This window comes from Hypomesus nipponensis, chromosome 23, assembly GCF_054491055.1.
Source record: "Hypomesus nipponensis isolate SF chromosome 23, ASM5449105v1, whole genome shotgun sequence".
NCBI lineage: Eukaryota > Metazoa > Chordata > Actinopteri > Osmeriformes > Osmeridae > Hypomesus > Hypomesus nipponensis.
The window spans coordinates 2,179,231-2,200,729 of NC_140383.1; the positions used below are offsets into that span (position 1 = coordinate 2,179,231).

Genomic DNA, 21,499 nt, shown 5'->3' on the forward strand with positions numbered 1-21,499 from the left:
AAGGCTGTCATCAAAATTAAGATTGAAGTTGAGATACTTTATCTGAGGGTTGTGAACATATAAGGAGCTGCATTCCATAGAGGGGTGCAGACGCGTTCCTCTGCAGAGGAGTGTGCAGGGCCCATATTTCTTTCCTGTTCTCAAATCAAATCTGATTTTATTTGCACAGCCCTTTTGTTACAAGCAATGTTACAGAGGGCTTCACATAAGCCCGGAAAACTGCACCTTCACCAGCCTCAAAAAGACAAGGAAAAACTCCCAGAAAAAACCCAAGAGAACAATTTAACATTGGGAGGAGAAATTCAATTTCATAGTTGTAGGAATAAAATATATTGTCATCTAGGCACATTGTCTTCTTGCTGCCCCCACCCCAAAACTCTTGAGGTGAATTTGTGAAAAAAGATATATATATTCTAAGGACAATGAATGTGGCTGTAGCCTGGCCCTCCAGAGACAGTTCCCCATCCAGGCTCCAGTTTCCCACAGGACACCCTGAGCTGTGCACCACCAGCTGAGAGGCAGTGGAGCTGGGATGTTTTTCACCAGCGGCCCTACTCAGGACCACACCCTCCGGTGCAACTGTGAGAGTGGAAAGTGTGAAGAGAAACAGACAGGGGGAGAGAGAGAGCGTTTTCCACACTCCTGGCCAGATGGACCAGGCTTGGGGGAACTTTTGGGGGATGGTCCCTTGTTAGAGACAGATGTGTGTGTGTGTGTGTGTGTGTGTGTGGGGGGGGGGGGGGGGGCGGGGGGCTGTTCCAGGTGGAGAGCATTAATATGAAGTGTCACCACAGTGGAGGTACCCTCTGCCCTCAGTGTAAGATGATCAGAAGCCACAGCCATCGCACTCCCTTGCTATGACTGGTTCAGTGGGACGTGCAACTTTGTGATAAAAAAAAGTGAATGGGAGCATGGAGAATTATCTCTAAATTCCCAAGACAATGTTCTGTCATAACTGTACTCCCACACACAATATCTTGGATAGCCCTTATCAGGAATCGTATTGGCAGAAATAAGTCGCGGAAAATTCTCTGCAGGATTAGCTTTGTGAATCAGCCTGACTTTGCTTTATGGGTCTTCTGTGTTCTCCAGCAAACTCTCAATTTTTCCACAGTGTAGCGCATGAGACGAATTGGAGGAAGAAAAAAAAGATCATACATCTTCTGGAGCTGTCAGAGCTCAGCTCTGTCTTTGGGGATACTTATGTGCCACTTTAATGGCCACGTAATTCAATATTACACATGTTGAAAGGCCATTGCTCACTCCGTAAAACAATTATCCTACTGCACAAGTGCCACTAATGAGCTTGAATGTACGCCGGGGTAGCTGTCCTGATTGTCACATTTGTGGTTAATCGTTGGAGAGAAAAAAACAACCAAATCCATGGTAATGCCTACATGCAGCCTCAGACTTCAAGTTTTCATTGGGGAAACCACAACCTCTAAAGGTCGTGTTTGAGGTGGGACATCTGGCTCAGTGCCATCATTCATATCCAACGTCCTCACACATGACTATTTCCTAATAAGTGACACCTGCTCGATCACGCGAGGGCCCGCCTGTCCCAGGCCTGAGGCGATGGGTCACACATCTGCTGGGTGTTGGACGGGATAACAGACACCAGCTGTGAGGAACTGGCCTGTTTGCATCCTTGTCCTCCTTTAACTCCATCACTGAGCCTCCTCTCAGCTGCAGCGCACATGTCACTTCCTGCCAGAGCCACCTGTGGGCCAGCCAGGCCACGTGATTGGCTAGACATGGATTCTGACTGGTGAGAGCAGTTGTGTTTGGCTTTGTTCTTTTTGATGTTGAATTATGAGGCGTGCTTAGACTGTCTGCAGGGTCTACCTAGAACTAAAGGTTACAAAGATAACCTGGTGTACAATGCCAGCGAACATGCAAGAGGACAAACATTCAACCACATCATGAGACATGATACAGCTTACCAGCTGGGAAGGAGGACTGCTTAAGGTGCTGCTGGTGTAGCGGTTAACGTGTGACTGGAATACAAGAACATTACACCCAGGGAGTGATTTGTGGTTTGGACGTTTTTTACATCCTGGAAGAGAATATGCTTTAGATCAAAACATCTGCTCAGACGATGACTTGGCATGTTTCCCTGAAACTTAAATTGGTTTGTGAATGAACTGTAGAGACGATTGTATGTTGTTTTCAGTCCACCCACCCAGTCAGCCACCCTGTAGTGTGTTTCTGTATTTAACTTCTGTTGACCTGAGAAGGAGTGTGCTGAAGCACGTTGTCCTCAGTGGTGATGACATGATGACATGTTGGTCAGCTTGGCTGTTCCTGCAGAGGGGTGACTTCAGGGTGACTCTGAATGGAGAGAGCAAGACAGATTGCGCAAGAGTGGCTTTTGTGTTTCAGGACTGGCAGCTTACATGCAGGAACATAGAAGCCTAGTGGCTTCCAATCCATGGGAGGCTGAAGGTACTGCTCCTCCATAATACATTTACATTTTACAGGCGCTCTAATCCAGAGCGATTTACAGTAAGTACAGGGACATTCCCCCCAAGGCAAGTAGGGTGAAGTGCCTTGCCCAAGGACAGAATGTCATTTTGCACGTCCGGGAATCGAACCAGCAACCTTCTGATTAATAGCCCGATTCCCTAACTGCTCAGCTATCTGATGATAGACTCTAGTTAAAGCTGTATGTGTATCTGTCTGTGTAGAAGACCTACAGTATGGGTGGTTAAAGAAGATGCCTGGAAACTCATCTCGTACTGATGTACAGAAATCTTCTGCCCACCCTTACTCTACTCTCCTCGGGGTCCGGGTGTTCAAACTAAACTGAGTAATGATTCTACTGTCCTAACACTGACACGAAAGCACACTCATCAACTGCAAGGCTACATTCTCATCTGTGCAGTGGGGTCTGGATAAACAGTAAGCTAAGGGAAGTGTAAACGAGCCAACGTAACTTTACTCAATGCTCACACTGCGTTTGTCCGGACTGGGCGACTGTTTATACTTCATTATTGCTGGGTATTGTGGATGGCCTTGATTCAAACGCTCTTAACCCCAGCTGTTCCATCCCTCTGAAAGAGTCTTTTGGCCTCTTTCTCGGCAGTGGCTGAATTTCACTTAATTTAAATGGGATCCAGTAACATATCTGGTAGGATCTGACAACAACTGGATCAAGAACAGATAAATAGTTGAAACCTGTCTGGCGCCAGGATGAGCTTCTGATGGTTCAGTGAGTCTTGTAGCGTCACTTTTGCTTTTGGACTGATTCAACCTCAAGTACACCCAGTACACAGCTTGTTCAAATTTTTCAATTTGCAGTTCACTATAGTTGTATGACTGTATAGACTTGTGTAATGTGTTCACATATGAATAAAAATACCTGTCTGGCTGAAGCTTGGGACATTTAAATCCATCCATTCTTCTGCAATGATACGCTTAGTTAGCAGTTGTATAAACAGTTTGAATACTCAGACCTACTGCGTCAAATCACTTCAGCCTTATTTGTGTTCCACAGTGCATAATGGAACTGACACACTGTGTGGCTTGCTCCCAACTTCCTCTTACTTTCATTCACCATCCTTTCAAAGAAGCTTCAGGCATAGGCCAAGTCGAATTAGAATGGATTGTAACCAGAAACCTTAGAAGAGTTGAATGCTCCATTTAATTTGACATGTTTCAATTGTCTCACACTGTTCGTGTCTCTCACACGCTTATAGTCCCCCAACGTTACACGCCCCCAACGTTACACGCCCCCAACGTTACACGCCCCCAACGTTACACGCCCCCAACGTTACACACCCCCAACGTTACACACCTGCCATTCCCTGTGGAATTAAACCCTCCGAAACCAGTCCAAGATAACAGGTTGAAGACAGCGTTTGTTTGACCCAACCAGTTTTTGACCTCTGTGTAAAGAATACATAATTACAGCATTACATTGACATAAGAGAGTGTAGAGTAAGGAGAGAGTGAAATAGCAGGCTTGTGTGCAGTCTCCTGTGTGGCCGTAGTACCTCTACCTACCACAAGAGGACACTAGCATTCATGCGTTCTCCTGCAGTTCTGATCTTGGCTAGGGAGAGCACAGTGGGTGGGAGCGTTTGAAGCAGGTAAAACTGAACTCTCCCAGGTTTCAACTGCAAAAAATGGGCTGTGTTATCTGTCCATTGTTCGGTTAATGGCGTACACCTCAGCAGACTTGTTAACCAGCAAACACTGTTCTTCTGTTCCGAGGCCTCTCTTTGTTAGGGGCCAGTGTTTCATTCTTCTATGGGAAAATTCCTCCTAATGGCAGAAGGGCTTTTGCCAAGAGGACGACTGTAAAGTTTGTTTCATGGTCAGATTTATGGTTTTGAGTGTGGTTAAGGGTTTCACATGACACTGCTGATTCCGCATTTAATGTGCGTCTCTATAACATTTAATTTGTCTACCATACGACTGTGGTATTATCAACACAAATTCTTGAGTTTGTTCATCTCATTAGAGTGATTAGGAGTGCTTTCCACCACGATTACCACCCTGCTGCCCTACTCTATAAATGGTGTCTGCGGGGATGCTAATGGGTCTGCAACAAGTCTTTCTGTCTAGCCCCAGGGCTCTCGCACACTCAGAGGGTGGTGGTCATCTGGTAAATATCCCAGCTTTATGGTGTGCTAGCGATGCTGCAACGGAATTTTGATGGTAGGCCTGTGTTTGCACACAAGTGAAAATGTGCTTGTTATCTACGTTAAAACACACGGTTATCACAAATGTCCTATGTTGATTTCATTGAACTTGTAATTGTTATGATTGGCACTTGTGCAGGCAGGCAGACACTCACTAGACCTCTCTACTCCAGAGTACTTTTTCTGAGGCAACCTTTTCACACCATAATCTGTGCAGGCTGTGTGCCCTTTTCAACATGTTTTAATTTCCCTGGACATTACTTAAGGATACAATAAGAGAAACGCTGTCCAAAAAGAAACCTAAATCCCAACTGTGAAACTGGACTTTCCAGTCCAACACCTCTTTAAAGAACGCAATATTAAGAAGATGGAAAATGTATTCCTTGCCAACAGTAAGATAATTGCTGATGTAGACTGGTTGTTTTTACAAGTGTTTTTCATTCTGCCAATCCACGCAGCACAAAGATACCCAGCATTCTAGCTCAACAATACCCGTACTGTTACCGACTAGGACAGGCAAAGGTCAAATATACACTGTCTGGCGGTGATCTGAAAGACACAACAAGAGTGCTGCTGTTGTTGTTTTGAACCCGGAACTGGAGGTATTTTCTGTCTTGGGCGTCATGTTGATGTGGTTAAGGGAGAAATGCATGTGAACCCTCCATGTTAGACAGCTGTGAGGGCTTGGCTGGCCTGCACTGATGCTGTGGTGGCTGCAGATCACAGGTCTCAGTACACGTTGGGAAGAGATTGTTGACTGAGGCTTTTCTCCTCCTCCCATGGTGTGTGGAAGGTTAAATATAACTCTGGACGTGTACTTGGCTTTTGGAAATATGCTTGCAGAATGTTCTGCATGTGGGAAAGGGAGGAGAACATAAACAAAGCTCAAAAACAAAAATATAAAATAAAAATAAATGTTATTCCAGAAGAATAGGTTGTCATCTATCAACCTTGATATAATGTAATGTTTCCATTAGAGCAGGACTACAGTATGCTAATGAGCACTGTTCTCTTTGACTCAACTGAATGTAGCATCTGGTGTGGGTTAGATGCTGTGGCAGTGTAGTATAGTATAGAATATTTAGACGGAAGCGTGTGTTTTTGTTAGAAAGAGCAAAGGATGGGAGTGACACTAACAACTGACAAATTAGTCTCCGACTAAGCGTATCAAGTTTACATTATATGTGTGGACCAACATGATTATAAACCATAACAGGGGCCTGTTCCATAAAGCAAGTTTAGTAAATAAGCTATTGGTTAGTCTGTCTGATTTTCAGTTCATTTGGTTCCATTAAGCAAGTTCAACATAGTTCAAGCTCAATTGCTATGGCAATTTACTCGCAAATTCACGTGTTTGCATTGACTTTACATGTAATCTCACGGCGCAAAAAATGTGCTTTGAATTCGGTGTGAACACAGCATCAGCCTTTGTTGTTGCCTAACAAGACGTTCCTGTAAGACAAGAAGAAAACCCAACAAGAAAACAATGATTTCCATGGACATTCTGTGATGAATAAACTTAAATAAATTATTTATTTAATACCAGTGGTGGTTCCAGATTTTACTGGGGGGAACCAAGGGGGGGGGGAGGGGGGAGCAGTGTTTAATCAGAGGGGCACATTAAAAACTGAAACAAATTATATTTAAACTTTAAATACATACATTTTGCTTTACATTAAAATCATACGAACCACTCTGACTCTCCCTCTTCCGGGTCCTCACCTCTCAATACCTTAATGTGTTTCTCTAACTTTTTTTAATTTACTGGGGCAAAAAAAGCTGCAATGTCCCTTCCTCGTTTCTTGACTACTAGAAGAAGAAAAACGCATTAAAAAAAATATATATTTTTTTTTTTGTATTAAGTTAGTTCAGGGGGGCCACAGGGGGGGCCAGGGAAATTTTTACAGGGGCACTGGCCCCTGCAGGCCCCCGTGTAGAATAGCCCCTGTTTAGTACATAATACAATGATAAATGATGAGATACAAACCTAGATGCGTTTTAATTATTATGGTATATAAAATGTCTCAATCTAAATTTCCCAATAAATTAGAATGATCGCAGCTACTCAAACCTTTCGCAAAACCCCTCCCACACCCAGCCGTGACCAATCCTATCAGCATCCAGTCACTACGTACAGAAAGACTAGCTAACTGACCTATACCTAGCTCAAGTTTTATGTCGGCGCAAAATTGTAAAAAGTGCAAATCTGACAACAGGTACCCTTAAAGTACCCCTTTCCACAGCCCACAGTCCAAGAGGAAATATTCCTGCGGGGTGGAGGCCCCGTTCACAGTTAAATAGTGTTTAAGATCAACTAACATACTAACTAAATAACATTGTTTGTTCCTTTCAGCTCGAGCTAGCTAGCTATAGTGTTATCAGAGAATGTCTAATAAGGGGAGAACTGCCACTCTCGGGAAACTTCCGGGTTCTGAACTGGTTGCAGTTCCACTCGAGGTTCCATATGAGGGCGCTCACAGGCGAGTACAGAATGCAGAATGGAGGTCTATGGAACAATAGGCCTAACCCTCAAAATCCACTTTTCTCAGGATATAATTTTTTTGTCTAGTAATTTGAATGTTGCATTCGAAAGGGGAAGCAAAGAAAATACACACTGCTTTAAAATTGGTATTTTGTTATAAAAAAGCCTTTTTAAATGTCAATGACGTCATACAATCAGCATTCATTAGCAGAATGCTAGCATGTTATGCGCAACAACGACTCACCCTGTAAGAAATGTAAACTACTTGTTCATTCACTTTCAACCTATAATCCATGTTGAACTTGCAAAAACTACAATCATATCTGAGATTTCTCAACGACAATAACCCTAACCCGCGATCACTCCCAGTGGATTTCTGGTGGAACTTCAACCAAATTCGGTACAATGGGGCTTACAGTAATAGGGAGTGGACAGGCTGTCCGTAAATGGGCTCTGGTGTTACTTCGAATCCAAGCTCAGCAGTTTACAGTGGGACCCGCTACACAAAGAAACGCAGTTTGACTCGATAGCAAAAGTTAGCTGGGCGGAATCTTTTGCGAAAGGTTAATATATATATTTTTTTTTATGTTACATCCAAATCCATATGCCGCTATCTTTTATTCTCCTGATACACAAGCCATGTTTTATATGTTGGTAAATAACTATAGGCTAGCCTATTAATAAAACCTGGGTCAAATTTGTCTGCTTGCATGAACTAAAAGTGCAATGACCCTATCTGTGCCTGGTTTGATAGGTTCGTTCAAGTCAGGTTTGAGTCTTTGAACCTGGCTTTTTTGAGTGCGCTTTACAAAACAGGCCCCTGATGATGACACGTCCGTTTCATTCGCAGGTGATCTTTTCAGCACTTCAGTAGAAGATGGCGAAGCGTCGGCTGATGCCGCTATGCGCTCTCGTCTGCTTCCTGTTCGCAGGACTGCTGACCAAACTTGATGCTCAGGAAGGTAAGTTTACCTCACAGTGCACCCATAGACAACTTACATGGTACTAGTCTCTAAAGATTCCAGATCTGTTGTGACAAAATGTGAGTTTGTTGAGTTTTAGGGATGACCAGCATTTCAGCAATGCTCAACATTCTAGGAGTATCACCTTCATTGCGTTTGACTATATAATGTAATATCATCATATTACATTATATAATATTACTTGGAAGGTTTCATCTGCTCAGTAATAGTGACGTTCCAAGCAATTCAAAGGGCAAAGGTCAATAGGATATCTGTTCATTTAAACAGGATATACTAGAGTAGTATCAGCCAAACAATATGAAATTAAATAAGATGAACAATGATGACCGTACTTAGTATGATCTTTGCTGTCAAGATGGAAGTCGGTTTATGTGTTGATGTTTCAATTTTATAAATACAAATATTGGGATGTTTGTGCTGTGAAGCAGTGAGAGCAATGGGTTTCCTGACACGATTAAAGGGTATACCTGTGGATTGTGCTGTAGACTGATTGCAAGTCTAGGTGGCTGAGGTTAATATTGGTTGTATAGTCCCAGCAGTTCTGTATGGTAGCTCATAGCACTATTATTCTGCAGTGTTGGTGTTCAATCCACATGGGATTGGAATATCTGGGTGCTCTGTGAGGGTCCTCAAAACCAGGTTTTCTCTTTTGAAGATTGCGCACAAGGCCTGCCAGCTGATATATACTTTCTAGTGGACTCATCATGGAGCATGGGACAGGAGAACTTTGAGTACGTAAGACAGTTTCTGTACAAAGTGGTAAAAGCTCTGCAACAGGGGGGCGGGAGCAGGTTTAAGTTTGCCCTGGTGCAGTACAGCGGTTCGCCCAAAACCGAGTTCCAACTCAACACTTACCAGTCGTTCCGGGAGGTCCTTGGGCACATCGAGGCCATGGTCTACCGGGGCGGGGGAACCAGGACGGGGCTAGGCCTGGACTTCCTCATCCGGGCCCATCTGAATGCCGCCTCGGGCAGCCGCGCCGGCGACGGCGTCGCCCAGGTGGTGGTGGTCCTGACGGACGGACGCTCCCAGGACGACGTGGCCGAACCAGCCCAGGTGCTGCGTCTGGCGGGCGTGGAGGTTTTTGCCGTGGGCGTTCAGGATGCAGTGGACTGGGAGCTCGGCGAGATGGCTAGCGAGCCACGAGACGTTCACGTTTTCAGCGTAGACACTTTCACGGCCTTGGCGGGCATTATCCAGGACTTAGTGGTGGGGTTGTGTGGCGCCGTGACCCTGGCTGGGGGCGGGGCTCCTGTAGCGCTGACAGCCCCCATGTCGGTTGAAGTCAGACGATTGGCTGGAGATGTGACAGGTAATGCAAAGGGAGCCTGTGTCACTACCATACTAATGCCCTTGTGTTGAAGAAACTCAGCTGTAAATGCAGCCTTGAATGGACTTGGTATTTTAACATGACAATAACCATTAATTTAGCATTCATCCAACCATTAACATCACTCGGTTTCTCGGTACGTTAATTTTGTCCATAATAGTTTGAAAAACAGCAAAAGGTTTGCATGTCTTTGACACCCCTAATGCTTCTCAGAGGAGAGGTTGCTGCTTTTGTATGTCTAAGCCAAGCTGTGTAATAATGCTTGAGCATGAACTGAGAGCCAACCATCTCAGTCAATGGTAATATTAATATTGAAAGTTAATACTAGAAAGGGGAAAATAATGAGATTGCCCTTTTAAAGTAAGACAGGGTTCACTTTACTACACAATATTATGACATGTTGAAGACTCAATTTTAAGACCCGTATTTCAGATCAACACCATAGTAGAGCTATAACATATGCATTTCTACCTTCATACTATTTCTACTTCTCTCTTTTTTGTCTATGACATCTTATCCGTATACAGTACATACAATAAGCAAAGACCATTTAACCTACAACTTTGATTCCCACCACAACTCAAGCTCTCGTGTTGCCTAGACAACTCCATACAGGAGACACCAGGTTTTTTTTTGCTTTTAAATATGGCTAACCAATCACCCACCACTGCTTGAATGTCTTGTTTATGTTTGTGTGTATGTTTGTGTGTTTATCAGTTAATGTCTACATAACTGGGTAAAATATGTGCGCAATATTCTACTACGGAAACAGTGATGAACCTGCCTGTGCTCATCCTTGCTCTGCAGTGGAACACAACAGCTGTTGTCAATGGTTACCATCACATAACAGAAACCTTTTTTGTCAAAGATTTATTGACAAAATGTATAACACACAGCAGTACACCTAGAGTTAGCTCACTAAAAAATATTGAATTGAAAGCTTAACATGGTCTAATGTCAAAATCTCTCGAATTAAGACCTGCCTATTTGGTTTATCATAACACTATCACATAGGATAAAACCTTTCTATACGTACATTTTTATTTCACATAGGGACTCTGAAGCATCAAGGATGAGCCACAGGGTCATGACTGGTCACATGATCTGAGGTCTGTAACAGGAGTCTGCATGGGATGGCTGAACTCAATGGAGCTGGTTTGAGGCACAGTCTGTAATAGTATAATGAAACAGTTATTTTAGAGTATGTAGCATATTAAGTATATAACATCATATATGCACACACATAGCTTTATATCTGAAGAAAATACTTTCAGTACGTTTATGTAAATACATAAAAAACGTAATATGTTTTATTTCTACATACTCTAATGTACAAAACATGCCACTCAAACATCACAGTATTGTGTTTTTCTACAACACACAAGTAAACAGACTGATTTAGATTCCTCATTAGTCTACAAATACTTTGTACCTTTGGTAGCTCCTTGATTCAGCCGACATGCAGTATGATCTGCTTTTGTGATGTTTTATTATGGATTGTGTTCACCATGAATGTTACTTTACACATGCAATGATGTGCCAGCACGCTGTCTTCTTCTTTCTCTTTCACTGTTTTAACGCTATCACATCGCATTTTGTTCTGTTTTGTCTCTCTCCTCTCTCCCTCTTCCCTCAAAGCACAAGAATCAGCCGACGTAGTTCTCTTAATTGACGGATCTGAAAACGTTGGAGCGGCTAACTTCCCCCGTGTGCGTGATTTGGCTATAAGAATCATACAGGGCCTTGATGTGAGCAGGGACAAAATACGGGTGGCCGTGGTTCAGTACGGCGCCGACCCTGAGATTAAGATCTATCTAAATAGTTATGAAAACAAAGCCGCTGTCCTGGATGCCGTGAAGGCCCTTACCTTCATGGGAGGTGACGAGGCTAATCTCGGTGCGGCCTTGGAGGAAGTGGCAGAGAACCTGTTGAGCCAGGGGGCCGGGGGCAGGGCGGAGGAAGGGGTGCCCCAGGCCCTGGTGATTATCAGTGCCGGTCCATCCACGGACGATACTGGCGTGGGCGACAGGGCGCTTAAGCAGTCCAACGTTATCACATTTGGTGTGGTGGTGGGTGCGGAGGCCACAGCTGAGTTGGAGACGGTTACCACAGATAAGAGCTTTCTTCTGTCGGCCCCAGATTTCAGTGCAGTGGCTGTCATGGGTGACCAACTGCTACCATACATTAACGGGGTGGCCCAACGCACAATTGTCATTCAGAATGAGTTCACGGAAGGTAGGTACTTTTATGCAAGGTGGGGAGGGGAGTTGGAGGTTTGGGGACATGGGAAACTAAGTAAGAAAGAAGGCACTTTTACATCTAGCAGACAGCAATGTGAATTCCTTTCTTGTAGGTGCACCAAGGTAAGAACAAGACAAGAAATATTTTACTAGAAATTAATCATAAATAATTGATGTTGATGCTTTTTGAATCAATCTTGCTGATAACAGACCTTACGGCCACTGTTATCAGACAGTATGATGGAATTGTAGTCTAAATACTACCAATGCATTATCATTATTAATTAGGGTGATGAGAAGACTTGAATGGCAGTGGAAGTAATTTTTCCACAGCTGTAGCTTTGTGAACTGATTGCCGTTATCATGTGGTATCAAATACTGTACACTCGAACACTCAATAGAAACCTATGGAGGACTAAATGTGCCAAAATTAAATACATAAATAAATACTTAATTAAATAAATACTAAAATAATAGACATCGCTTAAGTGATGTTATTGTTAACATGTGGCCTGTTCACGGTCACTTTTATTGAAGCAAGCGCATGATCAGGTAGAGGGTCAGAGAAGTGTGTGCGTCTTGGTTTTTATTTATAAAAAAGTTTTTTTTCCTTTACGTATTTATTTATTTAAGTATTTATTTATTTATATATTTAATATTGGCACATTTAGTCCTCCATAGAAACCATGCAGATTTAAATATTATGTTAGCAGTTGTGGCAATCATAGGTCATTTATTGAAATATATATATTATATATATTTTTATTTTATTGTAATTTTGAAAGAAATTATGAAATTACTCAAGTCAATATATTAGTAGTTAATAATCTCATGCACCACTTCAAAAGCTTGTCTCATATTTAACTTTGAAGTTAAGACTAACACTCCTACTTTATTTTACAGCCTTGGAAGTTGGAAATAGGGACATCATTTTCCTCATTGACAGTACCATGGGTGCCACAATTATCAACGCCATACGCGAGTTCATCAAAAGGTTTGTCGAGACAATGCCAATCGGACCGGGCGGGGTGCAAGTGGGTGTGGCCCAGTTCAGCAGCACCCCCCGATCGGAGATCGACCTGAACGCCTTTGGAACCAAGGAGGACCTGATAGGCGCTCTTGGCCGAATCAAACCAAGACCCGGCACGGCAGTGAACATCGGAGCAGCCTTGAACTTTGTGAGAACCAACATGCTGCGGGAAGAGAAGGGAAGTCGTATTCAGCAGGGGATTCCTCAGCTGGTGCTGCTGATGACAAGTAAGCCTTCCGGCGACAGCGTGGTGCAGCCTTCTGAGGAACTGCAGCGCATGGGAGTCCTGACCCTGGCCGCGGGCTCCAAGGCCGCTGTGGAGCAGGAGCTGAAGCGCATTGCCTTTGCCGAGAGCCTGGTGTTCATGTTGAAGGACTTCCGCATACTGCTTCGCCAGCCCAAGCTTATCGTCTCGCCGCTCTCCACTCTGACCGGGGTGGTTGTGACTGAGGGACCCACAGAACCAGGTAAAATATTGCTTAATTTACATTTAGTAATTTAGCAGACACTCTTATCCAGAGCGACTTACAGTAAGTACAGGGACATTCCCCTGAGGCAAGTAGGGTGAAGTGCCTTGCCCAAGGACAAAACATAATTTGGCACGGCCGGGAATCAAACTGGCAATCTTCAGATTACTAGCCCAATTCCCTAACGGCTCAGCCACCTGACTCCCGCCCTAATTGACCACGTCTTTCTCAGTATGTTTGACGCTTCCAGTCCCAGGTTGAATTGAATCTTCACCTAATCAAAGATGACCTTTGAGAAGGATGTTATCTACAGATGTGTTCTATGGATGTGATCTGCACTGAAAGGCCGTTAGAAGGAGTTGGTGGTGTTTTTGTGGATGGATGTGAAGAGCTGTGAAGTCATGGTTTGTTATTTCCTCTGCGTTTGCTTGATCTCTCTAGTGGTCGAGATTACGACAGTGCAGACTCAGCGGATGGTGCGAGACATCATCTTCCTCGTTGATGGCTCGAGTTACACTGAGAGCAACTTCCGTTACGTGCAAGAATTCATCCTCGAAGTTGTCAACCGGTTGGATGTTCGGCCAGACCGGGTTCAGATCGGCCTCATGCAATTCGCAGAAAACCCTAAGATCGAGTTTTACCTCAACACTTTCTCCAGCAAACAAGACGTGCTGAACAGCGTCTCCCAACTCAGGGGGGTGGGAGGCTCCATTCTGAACACAGGAGCTGCTATGGATTACGCCCTCGCCAACATGTTCCAGGCCTCCGCAGGGTCCCGGAAAAGACAGGGTGTTCAACAGGTGTTGGTTCTGGTCACCGGTGGCCCATCCCAGGACCAGGTTAAGAGGATAGCTGACAAAGTGGCCCTGGCAGGCGTACTGACCTTCACCGTCAGCTCCGGCCAGGCAGACAGCAATTTAATGAAGTCGGTTGCTTTTGTTCCAAACTTGGCTTACCATGAAAGGAGCTGGACTGGACTGGCAAATGTTGTGGAGGAAATCATGACCCCTCTGATCACCGTGGTGGGTGATACTGATGTGACTGAGGGAGGAGTCATAGAGGAAGGTGAGTTAAAGATTTTTTCTATGATAATTCTTCTTTTCAAATGTTTTTTTAAACATGAAAACATTTGAATCTTAATCTTTTCCTTTTCTATTTCAGTCACAGGCGGAGAGAGGGATGTGGCTTTCCTGATTGATGGCTCTGATAATGTACGAGCAGATTTCTCTTACATCCGGGACTTCATCCTTAAAGTCATTGAGCCTCTTGACATTGGAATGGACAGAGTACGAATTTCAGTTGTCCAACAAAGTGAGAGGCCAACGGCTAACTTCTACCTAAACACTTATCAGAATAAAGATGAAGTAATGAGAGCTGTAAATTCACTTACTCCGGCTGGTGGTCGAAGTCTCAACACGGGGGCTGCCTTGAAATTCATGAAGGATACCATATTGTCAGAAAAACATGGCAGCCGTGCAGCTAGGAATGTACCCCAGTTCATGATTGTTTTGAGTGGCAGCAAATCAAAGGACAGTGTCAAGGAGTCAGCCGTTGCCTTAAAGACCGATGGAGTGGTACCGTTTGGTGTGGGTGTCAAGGATGCGGACCGTAAGCAGATTGAGGCTATTTCTCACAACCCCTCCTTTGCCTTCAACGTGAAGGATTTCAGTGAGCTGAGCACCATCCCCCAAAAGCTCAACAGCTATGTGAGCCTCCCCAAGGAGCAGCTCCAAGAAGCCCTCCTTGAAGGTAAGACAAAACCTATCTCTCTCTTCGCGTGTTGATTTGAAGCTTTGCCAACACTCTAAATCATGGTTTTGATGATGTTCTTGGATGCTTGTTCGTCTAAATATACTTCTGTTGTGTTGTTGTCTCAGTCCATGGCAAACCTATAAAAAGAGATATTGTATTTCTGCTGGATGGCTCTGATGGCACAAAAAAAGGATTCCCAGCAGTAAGAGACTTTGTTCAGAGTGTAGTGGAGAAACTAAATGTGGATGAGAACAAAGACAGAGTCTCAGTGGTTCAATATTCTGACAAACCACAAACCAATTTCTATCTGAATTCTCACAAAACTAAGGATGCGGTTAGCAATGCCATTAATAATCTGAGACACAAGGGTGGAAGAACCCTGAACACAGGTGCAGCCCTCCAGTACCTGAGGCACAACGTCTTCACCTCCTCCTCGGGGAGCAGACGTCTCGAGGGCGTGCCCCAGATCCTCATTCTTTTGAGTAGCAAGCAATCCAGAGATTACGTAAAGGGCCCTGCGATTGCTCTTAAAGATCTTGAAATTGTGTCTATGGCAGTCGGAGTTGGAGATGCAAATCTCCCTGAGTTGGAGGTTATTTCCTTCAAAACTGGTTTCACCTACAAGGTGACAGAGTTCTCTGAGTTGCCCTCAATCCAGGCACAGCTTATTTCTACTCTTAAAAGCCTGACAAATGACACAGAGGAATTTTTGACTCCTGGAATCCCAGAAGTTGTAGGTAAGAACCTCCGTTTTGATAAGAGTATGCTAATAACAAGTAGCATACTACAATATTTAATTCTGGTACAATGCCAGAATGCTTTTTTGGCATGATAAAAAAAAAACTAAACAAATTGCATGACATCAGATGCTACAATAGATCTACTTTGTACTCCACTTTTTCCTCTCAAACTTTTCATTGTCTTTCTCTGTTTCTGATAATCTCTGCAACAAATGAGATCCGTCTTTATCAAGAGTGATCAAAAAGCCTTTTATTTCATTTGTCAAAATTCTTTCCACCACCTTTTCCGTTTGTTCACTCTTACCTCAATGCGACGTTGAGAATTTATTCCAGACTTGACATCTTTTTTTTTCGATAAAAAGATGATTCCATCACTATACTTGTGATGATGTCTTGTAGAGCAGTAGCTTGGCTCATGAAACATGCATTCAATATTCCACCTTGTTCGCTCATGCAGATATGCATGTACTGTGAGTGTCTTACAGCAACACAAGAAACAACATCAATAACTATATTTGAGTATCCTGTGATCAGAAATTATGCTGTAGTTAGGATTCAATAATGTTGAATTAAACTGTGGCCAATGTGTTTCATTTCTATTGTCACTACCTAGTTGATACAGGGGACGACAGAAGGGACATAGTGTTTCTCCTTGATGGTTCAGACGACTCCAGAAATGGTTTGCCAGCTATCCGAGAATTTGTGCGACGAATGGCCAGTGAACTGGACATCGACGGGGGAAATGTTAGAATCTCTGTAGTCCAATACAGTGATGATGCAGTGGCCTACTTTGACCTCAAAAGTCACAAAACCGGGAGGGCTGTTATTTATGCCGTGAGGAGTCTCAGACACAAAGGAGGAAGGCTCCGGAATACTGGGGCCGCACTTCAGTTTGTCAGGGACAATGTTTTCACGGCCTCGGCTGGTAGCAGACGCCTAGAGGGAGTTCCTCAGGTGCTGTTTTTGTTAACTGGTGGAGAGTCAAACGATGACATCTCAACTGTGGCCTCCGATATGAAAAGTCTCGGAGTCCTTTCTTTTGCCATTGGGATGAAAAACTCTAAGACCTTGGAGCTGCAAAAAATTGCCTACTCCTCAAGATTCCTTTTCAATCTACCTGTCTTTGGTGAACTTTTATCTATACAGCCGGAAATTCTCGCCTTTGTAAAGTCAAAAATGGGAATTGAGCCCCCCACCATTGTTGGTAAGATCTTTATGATTCTCTTAAGTTGAGAATCAAGATGACTCCAAGCATTTATGCTATTGGCCTTGAATGGTTTGAATTCACATGAAACTGCATCATCATTTGAAGAAAAAAATCAGTGGATCAGTTTCATTTCCCTCAAACTGCCTGCTTTGACTAGAGGCCAACTCTTTGAATGGTTTAGCTGTTTGCATTTATACTCATTGTGTAAACCAAAGATCAGTTGCTAGATATCATGACTTGTCAAATGACCAGTCATATACGTGGCATTATCCGTTTCAACAAATCGGAACAATCAAAATCTTGATTGTTTGACATCAGAAAAGTCTTCATATTCTTTCAACTTAAGCTCTTCCTTGAGCCAATGATGCCAGTATCATTGACTTGTTTATAAATTCCGTTAGATTCTTATTCTGCGTACACTTTCCCTTCCTCCTCTTGTTCGTGGAAGTGGAGCATTTCATTTCAACTTCTTTTTGATTCAACTTCAAATTTCCTTATCTGCAAACTTTCTTAAATGTTTTGCCATTTAAGACAAAGTTCATTCCAACTACATTTTAATGTATTATTTTGCATGGATGGAATGTTAATAATTTTGTAGTACACCTTACAGTGTTGATGTAGCCTGATTTTGCATTCAATAATCTGTACATGGAGCTTTTATAAACCGATCCTTCAATGTTTTTTCTTAGTGGAATTAGATGCAGCACAAAAAGACATTGTATTCCTACTGGACGGATCTGATGATACAAGGAGTGGATTTCCCTCAATGCGTGACTTTGTGCAAAGAATAGTTGAGTCACTCAATATTGGGGAGAACAAAGATCGTGTTGCTGTTGTCCAGTACAGCACAGAGCCTGAGGCCCATTTCTTTCTAAACTCATACCATGATAAACAAGACGTTATTAGTTCCATTCAAAGTCTGCAGCCCAGAGGGGGACAAATCCTCAACACTGGGGCAGCTCTTGAATATGTGAGGACTAATGTCTTCACTGCCACCTCTGGAAGCAGAGACCACGAGGGGGTCCCTCAGATATTGATTGTGCTGAGTGGTGGGAGATCTCAAGATGATGTTGGAGGTGCTGCGATGGCTTTAAAACGGGATAGAATTGTGCCGTTCAGTATTGGGTCAAGTAATGCTGACATCCTACAGCTCCAGATGATTACACAAATTCCCTCCTATGCTCTGTCTGTCCCTGTGTTTGATGACCTTGCAAGCATCCAACAGCAACTTTTGGCACTCGTAAAAAGGGTGCCTCGTCAACCAAGACTGGATCAAACAACTGTAGTAGGTAAGGTGTTTTTTATTATGATCTCTTTTCTGTGTCCTTGACTTTGTTCCTACGCTGTGTGTTTTCTTTTGAAAATGTAGCCTGCTTGTTTTCGTCTCATTCACCTGCATTTGATGGAAAGAATCCATTGCACATTATTAGCAACACTATAGTAATCATATGTAGCAGTGCATTTATCATCCTCAATGACAAAGTCATTCTTTATATATATTGCCAGACATATCTGGATCAATTCAACGGGATGTTGTGTTTTTACTGGATGGCACGGATGAAACTCTAAATGGATTCCCAGCCATGCGTGACTTTGTTCAGAGAATGGTGGAGAAGCTCAATGTGGGAGTGAACAAAGACCGAGTTTCAGTGGTCCAGTATGGCAGAGACCAAGAGGTCCATTTCTATCTGAACACATACACCACCAAAGATGATGTTCTTGATACTGTTAGAGGGCTGAGGCACAGAGGAGGCAGACCCCTCAACACCGGGGCAGCTCTCCAGTACGTCAGGGACAACGTCTTTACTGCCTCGTCTGGAAGCAGGCGTCTGGAAGGCGTTCCCCAGATTCTGATACTGCTGAATGGTGGGCGGTCCAGTGATGATGTCAGTAATGCAGTCACAAACTTGAAAGGAATTGGTGTGATGGCATTGGCAGTGGGAATAAAGAATGCAGATGAACTTGAGCTACAAATGGTTTCATTTCAACCCAGCTATGCTTTCCATGCCCCAGATTTTAATTATCTCCCAAGCATTCAACAGCAGATGTTCTCTGCCATTGAGAGTGCAATGTCCACTAACCTGCCAACAGTAATGGGTAAGACAAATACAACTGATGTGATATGAACATAACAGTGACAGTGATACTGTAAGATGTTGATGGAATTTAGCATAAGGTTGTTGCATTTTGTTACCAAACTAGTGGTCAGATGTTGTGTTTCCTCTGAATGATAATTAACCTGTCTCCTGACTGCTTATGATTACAGCAGATAACATCAAGAACAGGAGGGACGTTGTATTTTTACTTGATGGCTCAGATGATTCTCGGGGGAGATTCCCAGATATCAAAGACTTTGTGCAGAGAGTAGTGGAGAAACTTAATGTAGGAGTGAACAAAGACCGTGTATCTGTGGTCCAGTACAGTGATACAGCAGAAATCAATTTCAATTTGAACATGCACTCAACAAACAGCAATGTTGTTGATGCCATAAGAGGCCTGACACACAAAGGCGGTTATCTCCTTAACATTGGAGCAGCCATCCAGTTTGTCATTGACAATGTGTTTACTCAAGTCTCCGGAAGTAGACACATGGAAAGAGTTCCACAGATACTGATATTATTGAGTGGTGGAAGATCCAGAGATGACATAAGAGCATCAGTATCAAAACTGAAAGAAATGGGAGTTCTTTCAATTGGCATTGGCACTGGAGATGCAGACACACTCGAACTTCAGACAATATCTCATGAACCAAACTATGCCCTGTCCATCACTGATTTTGAGGACCTTCCAACTATTCAACAGGAACTGTTGTCATTGTTAAAAGAGGTACCCAATGAACCAAAGCCAACTGTTCCAACTATGAGTTTTGGTAAGATACTGCTTGTTTCAATATTTTAATTAGCATGTAGCTTACTTGTGGCTTAAAACGGACAACAATTGACCTGTCTTATTTGAGTAGCCTGGTGGAATAATGTACATGTGTCATCAATTGCTCTTTACCCCTGTTGCTACATTTCTGAACCCACGGGACAGCAAGGCATTTTGCAACTTCTCTGGTTTCATTTCAGATTCTGACAGAAAGGATGTGGTGTTCCTCATCGACGGCTCTTACGATTGTAGAAATGGCTTTGAAGGAATCCGTGGCTTTGCAGAGAAAATAGTGCAGAGACTGGATGTAGGAGAAAAAGGGGATCAAGTTGCCCTAGTTCAGTACAGCCGAGATGCCACAGCCAACTTCTATTTGAATTCCTACTCGTCTAAGACAGATGTGCTCAATTCCATAAGATCTGTGAGGCACAAACTAGGAAGGCCACTCAACACTGGAACAGCGTTACAGTTTGTCCGAGAAAATGTCTTTACTGCCTCAGCTGGAGGGAGACATTCAGAGGGGGTGCCTCAATATTTGTTTGTCTTCAGTGGTGGGCGATCCAGTGATGATATAAGGGAGGCAGCACAATCATTGAGAACTAATGGAATAAAAACCTTGAGCATTGGAACAAATAATGCTGATACGTTGGAATTACAGACAATATCATTTAGACCAGCTCATTCTTTTTCTGTGGCCAGTTTTAATAACTTGGACAGCATAGACTCCAGAGTGTCCGCAGTATTGAGTGGTGTTCAGGAAACACCTACATTTCCATCTATCATTGGTAAGATTAACTTTGGTTTAACATTTTTGGTGCATAAATTGTATGTAAAATATCTGATATTTAAATCAGTTGTTAAATGACTCTTCTTGTTGAGTCATAAGTACAAGCTTGCTACTAATAAGGATTTGTTGGGCTAGTTGGTCGCATGTCATTAATTCTAGACCATTTTCAATCCAAGTTTCAGGCCCCAGTGTGAAAAGAGACATTGTTTTTCTTCTTGATGGCTCTGATGATCTGAGAAGTAGGTTCACAGAGATGCGTGAGTTTGTAGCAGGAGTGGTGGAAAAGTTTGACTTGGATGAGCAAAAAGATCAAGTTGCTGTTGTGCAGTATAGCAACAATGCTGCAATTAACTTCAACCTAAGTACACATTCAAACAAAGAGGACGTGCTTAACGCCATCAGAAACCTAAGACCTAAAGGTGGGAGACCTCAGTATACTGGCACAGCCCTACAGTTTGTGAAAGACAATGTCTTCACTCCCAGTGCTGGTAGCCGACATCTTGAGGGCGCCCAACAGATCCTTGTCCTTCTAGCTGGAGGCAGGTCAAGAGATTCACCACGAGGACCTTCGAGGGCACTCAAGACAATGGGTGTTGTGACATTTGCAATTGGATCCAAAATGACTGATTTGGTGGAGATGAAAGCTATTTCCTCACATACAGAAAATGCTTACTCAGTCCCAGATTTTTCAAACCTTTCTAGTATCCAAAAAAGTCTGGAGACGAGACTTGCACAAGTGAGACCACAAGAAGGAGTTAGTATTGGTAAGACAGAAATGTACTGCATTTGAAATAATATCAGTGATTTGTAAATCAAAACCTAAATTGTACTGATTAGGTGAGATTAAGTAATTACATTTGCAATATAAATTTTCTAAATTTTCGTTAAATTCTGTTTTTGCAGAGGAAGGAGATAATAGAAGAGACATTGTGTTTCTTCTGGATGCTTCTGATAACACACAAGCTGG

General features: G+C 43.1%; 1 protein-coding gene across 1 annotated transcript in view; it reads left to right on the top strand.

The window, feature by feature from the left end:
* Positions 1-21,499, top strand: part of col6a3 (collagen, type VI, alpha 3) — an 81,239-nt gene that overhangs the window by 792 nt on the left and 58,948 nt on the right. The window contains 11 exon segments of the mRNA XM_084688448.1: positions 7,979-8,090; positions 11,080-11,676; positions 12,585-13,178; positions 13,620-14,243; positions 14,340-14,927; positions 15,056-15,667; positions 17,567-18,199; positions 18,384-18,974; positions 19,144-19,746; positions 19,946-20,570; positions 21,452-21,463. Coding sequence (XP_084544574.1) covers positions 8,006-8,090; positions 11,080-11,676; positions 12,585-13,178; positions 13,620-14,243; positions 14,340-14,927; positions 15,056-15,667; positions 17,567-18,199; positions 18,384-18,974; positions 19,144-19,746; positions 19,946-20,570; positions 21,452-21,463 — 5,564 coding nt within the window. The 5' untranslated portion in view covers positions 7,979-8,005.